Source organism: Salvelinus fontinalis, chromosome 34, assembly GCF_029448725.1.
Source record: "Salvelinus fontinalis isolate EN_2023a chromosome 34, ASM2944872v1, whole genome shotgun sequence".
NCBI lineage: Eukaryota > Metazoa > Chordata > Actinopteri > Salmoniformes > Salmonidae > Salvelinus > Salvelinus fontinalis.
The window spans coordinates 5465079-5484169 of NC_074698.1; the positions used below are offsets into that span (position 1 = coordinate 5465079).

Consider the following 19091-nt stretch of genomic DNA (forward strand, 5'->3'; position numbering starts at 1 on the left):
CCAAAATCATGAGCCCCGGAAAGACTGTTTTTCGGCATGAAAAGCACGAGATTATTTGTAAAGGGTACGGACACTTTAAAAGTTGTAATTTAAAAAAAAAAACGTTTTGATGCAGCTTTCATGATGGAGCATAATATGTCAAATGCAACACTAACTTAATGCGTAAAACTCATATTTAAAATATATTATAAACGGTTTGAATGTAACTTTACATTACACTGGAATTTCTGAACTCCATTTCTTGGTCTTAGACCATCCCTATTTCAATGTGTAATTCTACCGATCATTATTCTATTTTATCTTGAACTATCCCTATATAAACAGGGTTTGCAAACAGAATCACATATATAACACATATATTCCACGAAGTAACATTTAATTTATACAACATACTGGGATTAAAACAATTTATTAAGCATTACGCTATATTTTTATAAGTACTGTTTTACAAGCGTTATAAACAGTATATATTGGGAATATGATTGCATAATACGTTTCCTAGTCTACTGCAGTAACAACATTGACATATAGCCTATATATACCTGCATGTATAGCACGAGTTAAACAGTTAAGCAGATTTAAGTGTTACATTAAAGCAGGCAAGTGCTGTATTTACAGGCCTCTAAAACATTGTCTTTAGAGGGCTTGGTTCTTGTTTTATTTATTCTTTTCAAAAGATGAATTGGAGATGCAATTGCGCAGGCAAAATAGCAAACCAAATCCCAATCCAAAAAAAGTACCACGTCGACGTTTTCTTTCCTTCATTTTTTTGTTCATACACCAAAAACAATGTCCCTCGTCCAAATCGTCTAGCTCAAGCCTGGCTGGCTACGGAGCACTGGTCTTGACTTTGGCCACGAACTTCTTCTCTTTAACTCTCCTGTTTTGAAACCAGATCGTAATCTGCCTTTCCGACAAGTTGGTTCCGGTTGAAATCTTTCTCCTCTTATCTTTCGTGATGAATTTGTTGGCGGCATACTCTTTTTCCAGTTCCTTTAGCTGCATCTTGGTGTACGGTATTCTTTTCTTTCTACCGCGACGAAAGGAGTTGCCATCGTGTTGGTGGGCCACTACATCTGTAATGGACAACAAAGAGAAACTGGAGTCTGGAAAATGTGCATTTAATTCTATAATTCAGTCTTTCTCATTGACAGGGATAACCCACGTTGCGTTTTTCGGGAAACGGCAGCGTATTACTGCCTATATATTGATGCATTAACACTACAATGAGGTGTTCATAAACTCAGGAAACCAGGAAGACTACAACGACCAAAATGGTCGCTCATATAAACGTGCGTGCCTATACAGAGACACATTAACATCCAATATTCAGCCCAAACATGTGATAGAATAAGGGATTGAAAATCATCATGTATTCGATGGCTTGCGATTAATGCACAAAATGACGGGTACTTATATTGCGAAATCATGCATTAGAAAAAGCGTGAATTAATTTGCCGTATACAGGCTATTCAACCCATGTCACAATGTGTCCCATTACAGTAATCTAATAATGTACTAAGACACTGTTCAGAGCATATGTTTTTACCTGCCAACGCAGATTTCCAAAGGTGTCCGGCTTGACTCTGGTCCTTTGAGCAGTACATCTGGCCGCCCCAGCCATTCGTCAGTGCCCACGGCTGATAGCTGTCCATTGGAAGCAGCGTGTCGTGACGGGGCTCTCCTGCCCCGAGAGTCTGCACCACCGACACGTCCAGGTAGCTCGCCATGGACTGGTAGGGGCTTGGGTATCCGTGGTAAAACGCGAATTCTTTAGCCCGGCTCGGGTATTCTTCAGACGTGACCGGGGTGTCCATGTATTTTTCCGCAGAGTAGCTGAGCGCGCTGGGCTGGGTGCAGGATTTGAGCGAACCCCGCCCCATTCTGCAGGGATAATAGCCGTTGCCAAAGTACCCATAGGGTAATGGACCTGTGGAGGAGCCTTGAGGGACCGCGGGGCATGGTGTGCACTGTTTGCCTGGTTCCCCGGAGCTTGAGCCCGATACATCCAACGCGGAGTAGCCGGAGCTGTGCACCAAGCTAGAGGGGTGACCCCCCAGAGCGGAGTGGGCCATCAGATTCCTGCATTGGTTGGCCGCGAAATTGCCGCTACCAACCAGACCCTCCATGTTCTTGTTTAACTCATCCAAGTTGTTGTCATACACAAACATAACCGTGTCCGCCCAGCGAGGATTCAGGACCAAGGAGGTGGTCATGTCACGTTCACCATTCGGACGGAGAATTCTGTTTCAAAGACCCAAGTCCAGAGTAGGACACCAGGTTACATCCACAGCTGGATTGACGCAACGGACCAAGACATGGAATGGCGCATCGCCATTGGATGAAACGCTTACCACGTGATAAATAAAACAAACCCTTGTTGGGGCTGTCAGTCAAATTCATTATTTTTATTGCTTTGGAGAAATGTCACGAGATGCTCTTCAGCGTATTGTTTTGTCATTTTCTATTCCCCAATTGTTGTGTTTTCTGCGGGTTCCATAAACACACTGTCTCGAATAAATAACACAATTCAACCTCTGACTACAATTCTGAAGCACAACAATAAAAACGGCGTACAAAAGCCTTTCTATATGCATTTCCTACTGGATTTGTAGGGTGAATAAAGCTTCCCAAAGCTCCATGCGTCTACCTCTCCATAGAGGTATGTAGCCATTCAAATGATCGCTATCTAAATCAAATAACGTGAAAAGGGCTACCTATGTTAAGTCACGTCATACAATGATGGCATGAGGGCTATTTTACCTATGACATGTATTGAATGCGCAGAAAATCTGGGAATGAATCACTTTGGCAATCCCTCCATCAAAAGACCAGTAATAATGTAACCTACTTTGAAAAATACTGTTAGATTTTTTACTTTAAATAATTGCATAAAAATAATATAGGCTTCACATAGGGAAATGGTAATTCAAAATGAACACTGTTAAGACATGTTGAGTTTTTTTTTAACTTTCACACAAAATTACTATTAATGTGGATTTTACCACAAAACCCAATAGATTATGTTACACCGTTTGCCTTTTTGGTTCGGCTTTAATTAGCTAATGTAAAATGCTGAATATTTCCCAATGGTTATGGACATATTTAAAGACTTATAATCGTCCTTGCCAAATGCATGAAGAAAGTTTATCGTTGTCATAAAAATATTCTTTAAACATAACATGAGATTACATACCTGCCACAATTTCTTTTTTTTGGGGGGGGGGGGGGATTCATAAAATAACTGCTTTGGACGTTTAATAGTAAATTATGTGCGCTTTTTTAATATATCATGATCAATGTTTCATGGCTAAAAACATATTACTGAAGGAATCGTAAAGATAATTTATGAACGGGATTGGAGGTTTTAAGATTTTTAAAATACGGGTGAAGTTCAAATAGATTTATTGGGGTTTTGAGGCACTTCAGAGTAATATTCTTTGTGTAATCATTATTTCTGTGGTTATGACTGTAGTTATGCATTTAAGTATTTTATACTGAAATGCATAGGCCTATTGTCCTTATTCGACATATAGCTAAACGTGTCTAAAGTAAATGTTTTGTGTTATGTTGGGACTCCCGAGTGGCGCTGCTAGAGGCGTCACTACAGACCCTGGTTCGATTCCAGGCTGTATCACAGCCGGCCGTGATTGGGAGTCCCATAGGGCGGTGCACAATTGGTCCAGCGTTGTCCGCGATAGGGTTTGGCCGGGGTACGCCGTTATTGTAAATAATAATTTGTTCTTAACTGACTAGCCTAGTTAAATAAAGGTTCCAAATAAATAAATAAATAAATAAATGTTATATCACAAACGTGTCAAACCTGAAATTAAGTGGTTGAAAAAAGAAAAGTACGCTTTCATTCTGCCATGAAGTGGGTCTTAGTTCGGAAAATCTGTGTAGGCTATGCCCATACGTCAAATGCTACACCTAGTTTTTAGAGTACGACATGGAAAACACAATGAATAAGTAAATTGTTACTGGTTGCTCGTAAAGCTATCGTATGTTCACAAATGTGTTGAGCGAAATTGAATAAGTGGGCAAATGCTCATGGGCCTGTGCGTAAAAGTGGTGTTTTATCTGAAATATCCTTATGCTGCAATGGAAAATCCTTTACCTCTCCGACTCTGCCATGTTGAAGGTAGGACTGTTGTTATCTAGTTTTATGAAAACATATGTCAATCTGCTTCTGGAATTGCTATCAGGTAACGAAATGTACATTTCAGCTCAATGGCGCAGTTATGCATCTAATGGTTGACCTGCGTCAGCGAGAGACGCAAAAGGTCCAGCGATACGGACAATCTTTCAAACAATGACAACTATAAGGAAAATGTTTCAAGCAATAAAAATAGGCTAAAACTAGTGTATGATTCTTCTCATTAGTCAGGATTTGTACATTGTGTTTAAATGGGATAGGTAGAAAGACTATCTCCATCATCTTTAGCCTCTACCCAGATTATTTAAATGGAACAGCCCCCTCCCCTCACTCATTCCAAACCTCGCCACACACACGCGCGCGCGCACACACACACACACACACACCCGCACGCACACAACCCCCAGACAGTAGTCTTTACATAGGGATCAGAATAGGCCCTCAAGGTCAAGGCCAAGTTTAAAGTGAGTCTGGCTCTCCCCGAAGGCTCTGTTTAGGCCGCCACCGACCAGACCCGCCCATGCCTGAGCAAATGCTCAAGTTCAAGGCTGCCTCTGTCTGTGTGTCATCATCACAGACACACAAGGCACACAAATAGCATATAACGTTTGTAACCAGCACCTTTCTTTCATTTGAATCAAAGATAGACCTACAGACCACAGGGCAAGTGACTAGGCTAGCCTATATATGCTCAATTAATACATGATTTATACGATGTAATCGTGGCTCTACGGTTTACAAACGTATATTAAGACTACTCTTGAATAATTGTGCAATAGTGCAGGATGAGATTGCAGTATGTTATGCTGTATTTGGCGCGTTTGTCTGCTATGTCATGTCTCATGCGTGCCACGTCGATGCCACGCGCCTTGGCTCCTGGAGGCGCAAAGCCTTCGCCTAATGGCACACGCTGTACTTGCGCACAGAGCTACTGTACGCAGGAAATGCCTTAATAAGCCTTATTGTCAAACTTCCTGCCCAGTTGTCGAGGCTCATAATGACTTCACAAAAGGGTCGGTGCATTTCACGGTTGTCTCTCGCTCTCCACGAAAATAAAAGGCATTTTCCTATACTCAAATCCAGGAATAAGGAATGGTAAGTGTCAAAACTGATTTGTAACCTAAGTAATATTAACTATGCGTAATTGTGCAACTGACAATGGGAGTGCCTCGCGGGACAGACAACAATAGAAAGAGTGGTGTACACGTGCAAATAAACTCAGGTAAAATATTTCCTAGGGGGAAAAAGAAAATGTACTACCAATGCTTTGAAAACGATAATATATTCAATTTCAAACGACTTGTCCATAAAACATATTCAAAACAAAAATCTTTACAATAACTAGCGTTATTTAGTATGAGTTACTTTGGAAAACAGTAGGCTATACCGTTTGGAAATACTACATTAGACTATTAGGCTACATTGTGGAATAAGTATGATATCATGCAGGTTCTAAAGTTATTGAGGAGAACGTGTCGTGCGTAATTATAATGCATCACCAAACATGAATAGGTCTCAGTAAAAAAAAAGGCACAACTTTTTTTGAATGTAGTCAGGCAAAAATCGGTCTTGTGTTTGTGGACTATTTAGGTAACAACCCTGGGCGTTTTGAAATGTGTACCATTTATTTATTTTTTTACCAAAACCATATCATGGAATTTAAGAGTTCTATATTCAAAATTTGAGAATGATAAGGCCTTAAAAGTGTGATGAAAGTAGTAGCCAACAGCCCAACACAATATGGTTGTGTGCGTACACATGCCGCTAATTATTTATTTACACCCAAGAACTGTCTGATCATGTATGCTACAAATATTTAAAAACTCCAAATAATTCCTAATACACAAATCAAGGCCAATTATTCAGCATACTAACTCTGCAAATGTCATGTAATTTCCCATTGTTCCCTGAGCACTTGGCAGAGATGGCGTGTTGCCATGGACTCACATTTACACCCTTGTGTGTTTCTGCGCCTGACCCATTTGGCTTGGTTCTAAAATATTTCCAACCCTCTGTACTGAGAAGATACGCCTATAGCTTTTCTTCCTGATGAAAATGCCGGATCCCCGACACAGTAGATTACATTTATGTGAACAATGGACATAAATATGGCATCAGCATACTGAAAACAAGACACTAAAAACTAACCATTGGGTGAATTATCGACGAATACTTTCCATACATAACAGTTTCTAGAAATATGAACCAGACGTCAAAGCAGCCTTGTGCAGTATTTGCAATCTCTAAAGTACCACCATTTGTTGCAAGGGGACAGGTTGGGCGTTTCACCTCAAGTCACTACTTCAGGCCTGAGGCTGAACAGTTTTATTAGAGGGGCCCACTCTTTCGCCATGAGGTCTAAGTCCTCAATGAGGCTTTCAGATCCATTTTTCTTATGAAAAACAACATTCAATGACGTAATGGTAGGCTATTTATGTTTTCTAAAGTGGATTCCTGGAGCACAATACATGGTAATCAAAGTAACCTCGTCCATTGTTGAAAAGGTGTTCTAGGCCTACATTTTGTGAACTGAATATTTGCGCAGATGCAAGCAACATGCTTTAATTTACAGCAGACATGGTTGCAGAATTGTACTAGCCTACACTTCTTGGACTAGGCATTTTCCCCTTGTTTTCTATTTTCCGTGTAAATATATCTTCACCATATTGATCTTTTCTGCCCATGAAACATCGTCCAGATATGGACCTTGCATGCTGAGTCACCATTATAGAGGAATTCATATAATAGGGAGGCAAACATACATTTTCCTGTATAGTAAATTAGTAGAATAATCTATATTTTTGACAGTAGATTTTGGTTGAGTTTTTAAATTACATTTCAAAGAGCTGGTCTGACATGCGTGAACAAAATACATGTTTTTATTTGTTTGTACAAAAAAACGTGAGATTGAGCATAATCCTCACTTGAACTACATGGAGAAGTGTGACTTCCATTTTCACGCTTCACTGCCACTAACGTCAATACTTAACCCTTACGTTCTAATCTTGAGTTTTACGCACGGGAAGAAACGCCTGTTTAATCCTACTCGATCTGTGGCATAATTAACTACTCTGAAAAATAATAATAATATCGAAAATATTATCACATATGACGCTTGCTGTTAATTGGAATCAACACCCGTCAACCACGTTTCTATCATTTTCGACACAATGTTAAGCAACATGTGGTTAATAATACACACCAGTTGTCAAAAGGTCAAATTGACGGACCAGACCAAGGTCATTTCGATCAACATGAAGTCAGGCTATATTTCAGGCTCAGAACAAAGGCAATATTATAACCGCAGCCTCTTGTAGTAATTCATGTAGCTAGATTAGGTTTTAAACCACTAAAGGTAACAACCAAGTATCATCACCAGCAGCAGCCCCAGCATCAACCCTATAGTCAAACAAGTTGTAGCTAGAATAAATTATGGGGAAAGTTTGAAGAAACCAATCCATGCGTCAGCACTGAAGTAAACGGTTATTGGTGCTACTTACTAACAGCCTTAATAACCAAAACTCTACATCATCATCATAGCCACAATGACAACACAAAATACAACATCTAAATGACTTAATTACTGTTATGGAGCTTGTTAAACTGGGCGAGTAAACATGAGCAGTAGTTGACATGAAATCAAGTCGTGAAATATAAGAAATGGCAGTAGCCTGATGCCTATTCATTCCAAATGTCCTTTATGTACGAGTGTAGTGTTACAACACTTTAGTAAGATAGAGTGGCTATTATGTGGTTACATAGATGCCTCTAGCTAATTCCAAATGCACCGCCATGAAATGTTTGGAATAATGGTAAACGAGTGCATGCTTTCTTGAGCTTTAGCCCTAGATACAAAGTTTGAATAATCTTCAGATCCCTTACCAATTGTTTCACCATATGGAACTACTTGAAGAACTTTCAGAAATAGTTAGAGGCAAAAATGTATTCTAAATGCATGTTCCCTGTCTCAAGATGCATAATCGACAATGGGGAAAACAACAAGGGTCGCGTGACGCGTCACACACAGGCAGCCTGTCATTGTATTCACATAAAGATGTTATGAAAATGACCATGCTCCTTCGAAGGGAATCAGAACGGATCATTAGCACCAACCCTTATAACTCTGACAACCATAAAGCCACAACAGAGATCATTTGAATGTGCGGTTATCACTGTTCGGTGGAGTGTCATTGCAGCGTGGCGTCCGTTCATTTCCTTTCAACCAGTTCATTTCAACATGGGTCTTGTTCCATACCAATTTAAGTGCTTCTTTGCTATTTATAATGGAACTGTTATAACAAGTGGATAGAGTTGACATATGACTGGTAACATAAGATGTACGGTAGTAAGTGTGTAATTTGAATGGCATTCTGTAAGAATAAACTAGCAGATTAAAAACTTTCCACTAAAGAAGATTGACTCATTCTAACAGGAAATGGTTGCTACAAGACAATACACAGTATAACTTCTTGTAGAAAAGCTTTGATCGTACAGGAAGAAGCATAACTACGGAACAGGACACTACCCTAAAAGCACATGTTTAGAATTAAGATAAGGCATAGACCCCTCATTATGAGTGGATGTCCTTTACTCTGTCAGGGAATCCTAACCCAACAAACATGCATGTGTAACTAGGTCTCTCATTCAAATCATACAGCAGTGATGTCTGTGGGAGAGTTGAGAGGAAATTAGAGTTACACATCTAAAGTTAGGACTCAGACCTTAGATGGTGTGTGTGTTTATGTGTGTGTGTGTGTGTGTGTGTGTGTGTGTGTGTGTGTGTGTGTGTGTGTGTGTGTGTGTGTGTGTGTGTGTGTGTGTGTGTGTGTGTGTGTGTGTGTGTGTGTGTGTGTGTGTGTGTGTCCGCCCGCGCAAGGCATCACCTAAAACCATGTAGGCCCATGAAGCACAACCCACAAAAAACAGACCTGGCAATCTTGCGACTTTCAGGAGGCTGGGGCTCATTTCAGCAATCTATGTACTGCACAGTATTATCTGGGTAAGTTACACCCAAGGCTTTAGTTCTCAGTACAACATTTCACATAATACTCGAATAACTACAAAAGTCAATTATCTTAACCACAAAACCAGGCTGCCATTTGATTCATAACTGGTGTCCCACAGATTGTCATGGAGATGGGCCATAATGTTGACACGGTTTATTGCCTTCTCACGTGATCTTTAGTAGCAGTCTCTGAATATAGCCGACACTACTCTACTGTACACCATTCACTGTTTTTACTGGGATGCCTGCATTGGCCTTGTTGGGCACCTTCCTTGCCATGGTTTAGAGCCTTAATGACATGTACACTCAGTGGTCAGGTTATTAGGTACACCCATCTAGTACCGGGGCGGACCTTGCTTTGGAACCATAACATCCTGAATTCTTTGGGGAATTGATTTTACAAGGTGTGGCGTTCAAATGTTGCTCAGTTGATATCAAGGGACCTAACGTCGTGCCGGGAAAAGATTTACCACATCCTTACACCACCGACACGAGCCTGTACCATTGACACTAGGCAGGATTCTTGCCATTCTCCTTCAACTTCTCTCATCAATAATCTGTTTTCGCCCTCAGGACTGCCGTTGACTGGATGTTTTTGATTGTCGCACCATTCTCGGTAATCCCTAGACACTGTCATGCGTGAAAAGCCCAGGAGGTCGACTGTTTCTGAGATACTGGAACCGGTGCGCCTGGCACTGCCAATCACACTACGTGTAACGGATGTGAAATGGCTAGCTAGTTAGCGGGTACGCGCTAGTAGCATTTCAATCAGTTACGTCACTTGCTCTGAGACTTAAGTAGTGTTGCCCCTTGCTTTGCAAGGGCCGTGGCTTTTGTGGAGCGATGGGTAACGCTGCTTCGTGGGCGACCGTTGTCGATGTGTGCAGAGGGTCCCTGGTTCGCGCCCGTGTCGGGGCGAGGGGACGGTTTAAAGTTATACTGTTACATTGATGCTGTTGACCCGGATCACTGGTTGCTGCGGAAAAGGAGGAGGTTGGAAGGGGGGTGAGTGTAACGGATGTGAAATGGCTAGCTAGTTAGCGGGTACGCGCTAGTAGCATTTCAATCAGTTACGTCACTTGCTCTGAGACTTAAGTAGTGTTGCCCCTTGCTTTGCAAGGGCCGTGGCTTTTGTGGAGCGATGGGTAACGCTGCTTCGTGGGTGACTGTTGTCGATGTGTGCAGAGGGTCCCTGGTTCGCGCCCGTGTCGGGGCGAGGGGACGGCTTAAAGTTATACTGTTACATACGCTCAAAGTCACTTAGGTCACTCATGTTGCCCATTCTAACATTCAATCGAACAGTAACTGAATGCCTCGATGCCTGTCTGCCTGCTTTATATAGTAAGCCACAGCCACGTGACTCACTGTCTGTAGGAGAGAACAATGTTTTTGAATGGGGTGGTGCACCTAATAAACTATGTTGAGGATATAAGACATGGTTCACAAGCATAGTGAGTGATCCATCCATTAGCCCCTTAGTGGTATAGGCAAATACAATAGGTACTCCATCAGAGGCTGGCATTGGGATTCACTGATTTGTTTCAGATTTATTAGAGCCCTACACGCTCAGAAAAAAAGGTGCCGAATTGTACTTAAAGGGGTACAAATTCTTATCACTGTAGTGGGGCCAGTAACCGAAAGTTTGCTGGGTTGAATCCCCAAGCTGACAAGGTAAAAGGGGTTGGGTTAAATGCGGAAGACACATTTCAGTTAAATGCATTCAGTTGTACAACTGACTAGGCATCCCCCTTTCCCTTACCCTGTAAGGTACGTCCTTTGTATCATTAGTTATAGGTAGATAATTGTACCCTTGCAGTTTGTACCTTTTTCGGGTAGCACCACAGTGAAAAATCAGAAAAATCACAAAAATGTACCTATTGCGTTGATGTCTAATCAAATTGGACATATAGTTAGGATGAAAACATGCCAACGGGATATGTATGTGGTCAAAATTACCATTTGCTTCCGTAGTTATTGACAACATTGATGGATTCACTTTTAGCCCACATATACTGTCAACTATTGTTCTAACATGATACAATCACGAATTTTAAGACACCACAATGCAGCAAACTAGCAACTAGGGAGGCACGTTGAGCCACGACTGAAATAAAACATTTAAGTACATAGTTCAAGACAGAAGGCAACTTAGGAATCCCTTCTCAGAAAAATACAAATAGCAATTAGCATTTTCTGTATCATGAATATCCCTCATTTAGAAGATATTTATCTAAAATATTGGCAAATATGGACCATTACAGATAGCAACCTACATAATTAGATTGTGAATAGCATAAAACAGATCAAGTGAGAATGAAAATATTACTTCATCAGTAAATCATAAAATATTGCAGACAGAAAAGTAAAGGTGAGCCGGAGTAGTGTATTAGAAAATAAATCCCCGAAAATAAATCCCCCCGAAAAGATGAAATTGGGCAAAATAAGACACAATCGCATATGGACTCGAGGCAATTTAAATCACGTATTTTTTCTATTTTGATAGAAGGAAAATGTAAAAAGAAACCATCCGAACTGAAAGTCGACAGGACATTCTCAACAATAGACCTACTAGTATTCTGAAATCTATCGAAGTTAAAAATATATATATATAATAGGCCGCCATGCACCTGACTTGCCTTTTGTAGACCTACATACGCTACGCCTATATGAAGTTGCCTTACTTGGCAATGCGTGAGTAACTTCGTTTACTCTGTCATCTACAACATAACGGCAAAATAAATTAAAACACTAAACCAAAACTTGGGTGGCGGTTCTAAATTAGGATAGGCAGGATAATATGTTATTTAGGAAATCAATAATGACTGAAGTGCACGTTTCAGTGGTTCAGTTTCCCATTTCTAATAGATTCACCATCGACACAACCCAAGTTTAAGCTTGAACTGTAAAAGTACAGAATAATCAAATCAATTTTGTGTTGAGTAACGGACATACATATATCTGTATAATGACCCCAAACATTATGACCGAGCTGCAAGAGACACTGGCAGCCTAGTCGGATAATTATGACTGGCGTTTAGATTTCAGTCCAGATAATAAACTTGGAGGAATAAAAGCGTTTATGGCGGAGAATTCCCACACTGTTCCAGGCAGTGCCCTGCGCTCTGTTTCAGCTTGGGCACAGTAAATACCCCAGCTCGAATCATTACACACTTTCATCTTCGTTTTATAATGGCGGTCTGTGCAGTCGTTCAATCAACCTGAGTTAATGGATGCAGAGACGAGAGCCAAGGAAGGTAACAAGATCCTTACCTGAAAAACGGTATAGGCCTACATGAGCGCCATTACGCACAGTTTACGCACCAGCCATTCTGTCTACTCTAGGCTGAAGATTTTTTATTGTGGGCGTAGCCTATATGTTCACGTTATCAGTTGGATGACTCAAATTCAGTTGCTAGAACATCTTGGCAATTTGTTACGAAAAGTGCCTAAAACAAAACTTTACTATAACCAAATATCTATGGCCATGACACAGAAAATACGTTTTGGGTTTGGCAGACTAATAATGGTGTTCTGACGTAACATCTTGGAGAGGGAAAAGCAATTGTTTCCCTATTATGAAGAGAATGCATTTCCAAGTAGGCACACTTTTAATAGTTTTGTGAACTTCAATAATGTCCATCAATGAAAACGAATACTGCATATACATGCTCCAATCTTCATGTTTTAATAATAATTATGCATACTCTACTTTTAATAGTAAAATATTATGCTTCTGCTTTGTCTAATAGCAGTGGGGCAAAGGAGCCTATATTCGTTTGATTGCGCTGGGTTGGTTTGACAATGATATGGTGGTAGGGCAATAACTAAAATAACCAAACATTCAAATCCAAGGCGGTTGTTACAATGTAGGCTAATGTGCAGCATATATAACAGGAAATATTTCTGGAACAACGTATTCGATAAATCCAAAACGAGGTGAACGTTTAAGATGACAAGTACACTATCCATAAGAAACCTCATCGTCAACATTTACGCACGGTTCTTTTGTCCCCTCACAAGAAACAAAATGTTTGGTCAAATTATAGGCCTAAGCTTACTAATAAATATTGAAATGACTATCATTAGACATGTATTGTAATAGCCTGTAATAACATGATTGTGTTAAGGTACAAACCAACTGGGAAATGAGGTCCTGGCCGATATTCGTTGAAGGAATGATCCTTCAATTAATAAAACGCAGACCTTTATTGTTAATTTTAGTTTCAGGTCTCAGGTCAGAGGATCAAAATCACAATTTAATTGGTGCCCGTGAACGATAAATCTTAATCAAATATCTAGTTGTCATTTGTTCAGATTTTTTTTCATTCTAGTTCCACTTTCTCCGAATGTTTTCCACCCATGATGGCTAATGCCACAGTTTTCGTTAGTTTTAGCAAACAAAACATATCCTAAATTAGAAATCATCGGAAAGGGTTGCAGAAATTAATATTAGCCTACATATTAATGACAAAGGTGCGTGACTGTCTGTTATCATACAGTTGTATGGAATTCGTCATATGGCATAGGTAACCTATAGCTGATTCGTTTTTGCACCATTTGATGGAAGATGTATATGATAGATTTCCCCTACCAAACTAATTCCAATAGCATTTATTTAATTTCATAATCAGGCCATTTTACAAAATAACTTTGTAGCCGCCTCCCTTGCTGTCCTAAACGTAGGCCTAAATATTGTGTATAGGACTATTTCACGAAATGTGATGTTATGGAAGCAGTGGTTATGATTCAACGTATATTCTTTCAGTTCAGGAATCAATTGAGTTATGCTAGAACTTTGCATTTGTCATTTTTTTTGTCTAGGCAAAAATGGCCATTAGCACTAGTGCTAGGCTTATTGTGTTCATTAAACGTTTTAGAACATTTAAGTCAGCCTACGTTTTTCAAGTCTAATTGATTAAAAATGATGATGGACCAACCAGCCATGTCACCACCCACGATTAAAACAATTAAATAAACGTTCGTGCATGTTGAGCAACCCCATGAGGGTATTGGTGATGTCATTTTTCTTACATATTGCAGAGTGTCGTTAACATTCGGTTTGCCATATTGGACCAGAGAACGAACCACTCTGCCATTTGAAGCTGTTCCCTGCGTTTCATTACGCCTCAACGCGACGCCTATTCTTTTTTGAGACCAAAATAAACCAACCGCCCCTGTAGAGATCGGTGGGAGTCGAACAAAATTCTTGAGCCGATGCCAATCCTTCTCCCTTGACTGAAACTGGAGTTTGTTAATTTAACGACGTTTGGCAAAGGCCCATGCCCTCTTTGTCAAGACCGAAGCAGATGTGGTCTGTGTGCAGTCAAGAGGGACCCACACTGGTACTGTTTATGTTGGGGAAACAAATATAAGCTTCACACGCACAGAATATAGGCTATGGGCCTCGGTGGATCCGTTTGTCTGCCACTGCTTCATCGGTTATTTGTATTGATTTATTTTTGCTTCATCTCTGACAGGTCGTTTAAGCATCTGTGTTATCAAAGAGGCGATATGTCAATCCAACGTCACTGTTACTAATGAAGGTACTACTGCTACTAATGACGTCATCAATATTTAAAAATAGTTTTGTAAACATATAGATAAGGTAGCCTATAATGCAATTGTCACATTGTATATTTTTCAGTCAATGACATACAGAGCGATTCGCGTCCAAATGGGCTTAAATCTTTTATCGACGTTAATGCATTTGCGCAAAGGTTTATTTTCCTCTACCTTATGTAATATAGTGAACTTGAAATGAAGTTGGGTAAATCAATTAATGAGTGTATTCTTGTCAAAATATTCAATAACAGGTGTTTCGTCCCCCCTCCCCCAATGGTTTGACGCTTACCTACAGTGCGGATGAGGTGCGGATAGGCGCACGTGGTGAAAACATGCGTGGCGCACATACGTCACAAGGAGTGCACACTGCCTCTATTAAGCATTATGATATGATCGTACCAGATGCATCTTTATTTATGGGTCAACAAGCACGTCGAGAGAATGTTCGATAAGTGCGTCGTTAGACCATGTAGGATGGAAAGAAAAGCAGCGCTGCTCACGGATCAGCTTTCTCCATTCAAATTATTCCACAAAACTGACGACGGATCAGATCCCAGAGAGATACTACCACCTATTGCTGCATTAGGCTATTGATGCGGCTTATTATGTTTACCCAATAATAATGGTCTAAATCACATATGGGGCACATCATTGCCCAAACGTTGGCACACACCATCAAACACTTGGCAAAAATGACAGACAGTAGCCTAGTCGCAAAATAGAACTCAATTGATTGAACATGAAATGTCAAAAAAATCAAAAAAGGCTATAGGCCCATGTAGCTTAATGCAGTCAGCCGTGGTTTTTAATTTATCCTTCTTTTGTTTGTAACAATTCCAAATACTATGGCAACTTTGCATTTGGAGTCAACTTCGTTCTGAAGTTCTCTGCTGTCACAGACATACTTTTTTCTTCTTCTTTTTTGCCGCGGAAGAGCACTTTGTATGTGTGCACTTCGGCTGATACCGGTGGTCTGGATCACTCGAAGATGTGCGGAGGTTTATAAGAGCCACGTTAATAACGAAGGCTCCGGGAACCACATCCGATACTAAAGATAGAAGGTTCTAACGATGATCGGAACGCTACGAAACGAAGGTCAGCTATCATTGTTTTAACTGGGAACGGAAAATCAATATTTCAAGCAAGCTTATCAGTCCTCCTTATTAATTAGCGTATTGATCCATCCTCTATAGATGTCTAACTACAGCTCTGGAAAAAATTAAGAGACCACTGCAAAATGAACCGTTTCTCTCGTTTTACTATTTATAGGTATGTGTTTGGGTAAAATTATTATTTTTTGTTTTATTCTATAAACGACTGACAACATTTCTCCCAAATTCCAAATAAAAATATTGTAATTTAGAGCATTTATTTGCAGAAAACGACAACTGGTCAAAATAACAAAACAAAAAAATGCAGTGTTGTCAGACCTCGAATAATGGAAAGAAAATACGTTTATGTTCATTTTTAATTAAACAACACACTACTAATGTTTTAACTTAGGAAGAGTTCAGAAATCAATATTTGGTGGAATAACCCTGATTTTCAATCACAGCTTTCATGCGTCATGGCATGCTCTCCACCAGTCTTTCACATTGATGTTGGGTGACTTTATGCCACTCCTGGCGCAAAAACTCAAGCAGATCGGCTTTGTTTGATGACTTGTGACCATTCATCTTCCTCTTGATCACATTCCAGAGGTTTTCAATGGGGTTCAGGTCTGGAGATTGGGCTGGCCATGACAGGGTCTTGATCTGGTGGTCCTCCATCCACACCTTGATTGACCTGGCTGTGTGTCGTTGAGCATTGTCCTGCTGGAAAAACCAATCCTCAGAGTTCGGGAACATTGTCAGAGCAGAAGGAAGCAAGTTTTCTTCCAGGACAACCTTGTCTGTGGCTTGTCTGTGGCCCTTGTCTGTGGCTCGTTTATAGAATAAAACAAAACATTTCATTTTACCCAAACACATACTTATAAATAGTAAAACCAGAGAAACTGATAATTTTGCACTGGTGTCTTAATTTTTCCAGAGCTGTATATGCTCCTCCATCCAAATGTTCATTTTCAACTTGGTGACGAACCCACAGGTGGTACTCTGCACACTCGTTCAATGAGTTAGTGGTCTGATCATAAGGGGGCGCTCAGTGCCTAAACCCATTACCCCTTTTCTGCCCCCAAAACATGGGAGGGTAAACACTATGGGAAGCTCAGAGGGCAGGCCTATATTTAGCCAATATAGTCTAATAGCAGAATGCATTCATGTGACCTATTGAATTGAAATCAGAGATAAGTAATTTAAGCGTAAACTGTTTTGTTTGTGATTTGTTAGTCTCTCTGTATAATACTCGATAGACGTGTGTGGTTAACGTCTATATTGGGGTAGAGAAGATACAGATGTCCAGAACATCGACGTTTCAAACATCGAATTAAGTTCTATTCGCATTTGGAACATTATTTTGTAGACCAATTTTGAATGAATAACGGCCAAATATGACTTTCTGGTTATTTGCTCCGTCTGAATGTCCAGGATGATTGTCAGTTAATTATATATATATTTTAAGTAAAGAGAGAATGTGCAAACTTCCCACTTTGCAGACGTTTAGTGGCTGATATCAATCATGTCGATGATTCCACATAATAATTACCCTGTATTGCAAGCGCCATTGGACCTGGTTTGACCCGGTTTGCCTCTAGACAGAAGACAACAGTCAATCAACGTGGAGCCACTCGGCCATTTGTGATCAAAGAGTCTATGTATAACAATACAAACATCCACTTGGGGGATAGCAGTAGCCTAAGCCATCCTTCAGCGCCATGTCCGCCGATCTAACCACGTGCATGCTCTTGTCTGTCTACGTCTGATAGATTGGTGGACTACTGCGCACCCAGGCTGCCACCCCTCTCCACTTTCCCGCTGGTCCCGATTTCCATGACCACTCCGCTGGGGCAAGGCAACGTTTATTGGGGCAAGGAAAGGTTTATACGTTGGGGAGCGGGACAAAGAGATGCAGAGGCTCTTCCACCAGTCTTATAGCCTACCCGGAGGCGAGCGTGTGACAACTAACACTTCCTATTCACCAATTACACAAAAATTACGTTCCCATGCTTTTCCATTTTAGATAGCCTATCCAGAATAAGGGCGACGCATCGATTCAGCCATCTCTGCAATTCATTTTTCACAGTGACAAATCAATGAGAGAGTTAGGCGGCTATGCATCAGATTTCGTTTAGGTCTATGATTAACAAATCTGCCCAATAGAATAAATAATCGATCCCCTCAGTGTTTGACGCTTGGCCTAACCAGTTGAATTAACACTCTTTAATCATCGATGGGATCAGGACTGGATTAAGCATTGTAACAGTGTTCTGATGGAACATAATCCAATGATCCCATTGATCAGTCAACTAGCACCCCATTTACAAGTGCGCACTAGGCGCAACTATATTGACACATTAGTAAGCACTTAAGGTAGGCTATTTCCTCTGATTTTATAGGTACCAACTCCTATTTCAACGGGGGACTCTGATACATTTAGGAATCATATTAAATTTAAAATGTGTTAAATACATGTAGCTACGTTAATATTTCTGTTTGACTCTGTAGCCTATCAATAATATGTTTTTAAGCACGCCTCTGTTTCAATAATCATTAACATCATCATCGTCACATGTGTCTACATAGGTGTAATTATACCAGTGAATGAGTTGGTGTTTTAAATACTATTTATGCCAAACTATATGTCTTAAATGTATTAAGTCGGTCAACAATATCTGAGAAAATGTTAAATGCCGGGTTTTCTGCCTTTGTGCAGGTTGTACCTCACATTTACGCAATTTACAAACATTAGGGTTCTAATGATTGACTTCCCGAAATACAAACATCAAACGCCACAGAACAATGAGGGTTGGACTAGTTCGACAGGGAAGCTTCTGTGACAGTAAGGAAAGGGAGGTCGATCTTAATTCTCCATAACAAAAGTACAAAGACTGGTCGGAGACCAAAGACAATTGAACACCTCCTTCCCTCCTTGCGACCAGGCGGCGCCTTGGCGGATAGACCGTGTCTCTCATTAGCAAAAGATGTCTCGACCAGGGAGATATAAAAGACAGAAAGAAGGAGAGAGAGGAGGGGGGTTCAAACCGGGCGACAAAAACAACTCATCCCCTCTCTGTAAACGAACTTGGCTCGAGTCAACAGACAGTGCGTCAACAAGGCAAGGAGAGAGACACCAACTTTGGCGTTATCAATTTTGGATGATACAGTGGCCCACGCATTGGGAATAATTTTCATTTTACGCCAACATTTATAAAGGAGTAAACTTGGTTTAAACTTGAAGCCAGGACACATATATCAGAAAAGAAACGGCAAT

General features: G+C 40.4%; 1 protein-coding gene across 1 annotated transcript; it reads right to left on the reverse strand.

Moving 5' to 3' along the window:
- Window positions 1-396: 396 nt before the first annotated feature.
- Window positions 397-2233, reverse strand: LOC129832735 (homeobox protein Hox-B13a-like). The gene is made up of 2 exons (XM_055896733.1): window positions 1550-2233; window positions 397-1076 (listed from the first exon to the last, which is right to left on the reverse strand). The coding sequence occupies exons 1-2, from the start codon at window positions 2214-2216 to the stop codon at window positions 829-831; spliced, it is 915 nt and encodes a 304-aa protein (XP_055752708.1). The 5' UTR covers window positions 2217-2233; the 3' UTR covers window positions 397-828.
- Between the last annotated feature and the right edge of the window lie 16858 nt (window positions 2234-19091).

Bases quoted from the DNA above. Each gene is read 5' to 3' on its own strand.
- LOC129832735 (XM_055896733.1), bottom strand. From the start codon at position 2,216: ATGACCACCTCCTTGGTCCTGAATCCTCGCTGGGCGGACACGGTTATG. The intron at 1,077-1,549 runs GTAAAAACATAT...TGTCCATTACAG, and splicing joins TTGGAAATCTGCGTTGGCAG to ATGTAGTGGCCCACCAACAC.